General features: G+C 30.4%; 1 protein-coding gene across 1 annotated transcript; it reads left to right on the top strand.

The window, feature by feature from the left end:
- Positions 1–448: 448 nt before the first annotated feature.
- Positions 449–852, top strand: EIN_009270 (hypothetical protein; the record flags this gene model as incomplete). Its single annotated transcript, XM_004256644.1, has 2 exons — positions 449–616; positions 643–852. 2 exons carry the CDS (start codon positions 449–451, stop codon positions 850–852), a joined length of 378 nt encoding a protein of 125 aa, XP_004256692.1.
- Between the last annotated feature and the right edge of the window lie 1,358 nt (positions 853–2,210).

Here is a 2,210-nt window from a genome sequence, read left to right as displayed (position 1 = left end):
ATTGTTTTATTATCTTTTTTACTATACAGAGTTTTCCCGGTTCTATTTATAAAATAACAAAAACTATAAATAATTTATAAAAAATGTCAAAGAAAAAGATTCTTAGCTTATCCAAAATAAAATAAAACGTTTTTTGAAAGAAAAAGTAAACAACCTTAGTGTTATGAAGAAAATTGAATGGCTTATTTCTATTGTTTGAAATAACCAAAAATTAATTCACAAAGCTTCAATTATTTTGTTTTTATAACAGCACAAATACAACTTCTTTGTACATAGACAGGATTTCCTTTAGCCATAATAGACAAGTTGTTCCTCATACAAGCCAACTCGTCTCACAATTTGGCTTGTGTATTCGGAGTTGTTAAAATACCAGCTTACTGAATACTTTGACAATTGAAATCAATTGACGCCAATTTCGCAGTAACCGAAGACTTGAATTGATTTTTGGATGAGAGAACATAGTGATAGTGATGGCAGATCACGACAAGTTCTAAGAGAACAAGGAGAGCTGAGAGAGCATATTTGTGTTTCCATTGCTCGTCATACCAAAAAGGTGTTGGGAGCATTAGAGAGCAAAGCAACAAAAACGTCATTATTGCATCATATAAGCGTTCTGGTGTTGTTGGAGTCAATATTGGCAAGATTAAAAGAATGTTCGTTTCTATAAAAGAGGCTTCCAGATTGTTATTGGAAGCCAATGGTGTTTATACCAGAGAACACTTGGAATTGTTTGTTCTTCCGCCTAGACCAACATATTTGGTCAAATCAGAAGAGGAAAGTTTGCCTTGGAATATCCAAGAGTTGCCAACAACGAGAGCCATATCAAACATAAAGACTAACGCCTACCGATGACTTTATTGAGAACTAACAACTAACAAACACCCAAGTCTTTTTAATACAATTTCAAGTTTCGACTTTATGCTAAGGATGAACCAATACTTTTATGGTTTATAAACTATAACTTATAAGTCAAGGTTGTGTTTTTAAATAGAACATTAAAAATAGTTTTTATTTAAATATAGTAAATAAACCATTAAAAGTATAGGTCAAGCCCCTCACTCCCCCTACTGTAACAATTTCAAAAGGATTAATAATAAGCAAAAGAAAATGAAAATTAATTATTTAAACAATCAATATTTACTATATATTTTGATTAATTTAATTGGATTTTGATTGTTTTAATATTTGATGAGGCAAATTGATATTTAGTAAATGTAAAACAACTTTCTAAATTAATTACAGTGGTATTCACTTTAGATCCTTTACCCGGCATTTTAAATAATTTTTTATGCATTTTAATAAAACTGTTTTTATAATTTTTATTAATTCGGAAATTATAATAAATTGTATTAACACTTTAAATAAAACAAACGGAAAAAGAGAAAAAAAGACCGGAAACAAAATAATTCGAGTTTTACAAATAAATCAAACGGCACGAAAATAAATCAGTCGGAACATTAATAAATACATTTTGCATTTATAATTAATTCACTTATTTTTTAATTATTTCATCACCAAATCAATTATAGTAAATTTTTATTTAAATAATTATAACAAAACAATGAATAATTGTTTGTTTATTGAACTTAAAATATCTTTAACAAAAAGCCAACAATAAGAAATTATAAATCTTCTCTTGCAAAAGCTCGTCGCCATATTTCATTTCTGCACCGCTGCATTGACGCGTTGATTTCAGGTGCTTGAATTTCTTCAAATGATTTTTTTATTTTTTCAATCATGTCTTGAAGATTTTCCCAATTTCTGATCCTTTCCTCGGTTCTTCGCTTCCAAAAACCGAAAACATTCTCAATAGGATTGAGTTCGGGTGAATATGCTGCATTGAAAACGATACAATGTTGGGTACCGTTAACTATAGCTGAAATATCATTATGAATTGAACAGTTATCACACCAGAATACGACTCGTATCTTTGCTTCATCATAAACCGACATGAGTCTTTTGAAATAACTATTAAATATTTCTTTGTCGTTACTCCCACACACAAGGTTACAGTGACCTATACCACTACTATCAATAGCTGCAGTGGAAGTTAGCCTCATTCCCTTTTTCAGTTTAGTTAAAAAACACTTCTTACCCACTGGAGACCATCCATAAACAGAAGTACAGGCAATTGTCCAGGCAGTCTCGTCTATGCACACCCAAGTATAACCCGCGTTAATTTTATCATTTAGTTCTTGAATCGCGGTTAT

This window comes from Entamoeba invadens, assembly GCF_000330505.1.
Source record: "Entamoeba invadens IP1 unplaced genomic scaffold scaff_1105074726577, whole genome shotgun sequence".
Classification (NCBI taxonomy): domain Eukaryota; phylum Evosea; order Mastigamoebida; family Endamoebidae; genus Entamoeba; species Entamoeba invadens.
Note: the sequence above shows the minus strand (reverse complement) of the source record. Positions and strands in the feature narration are given on the sequence as shown.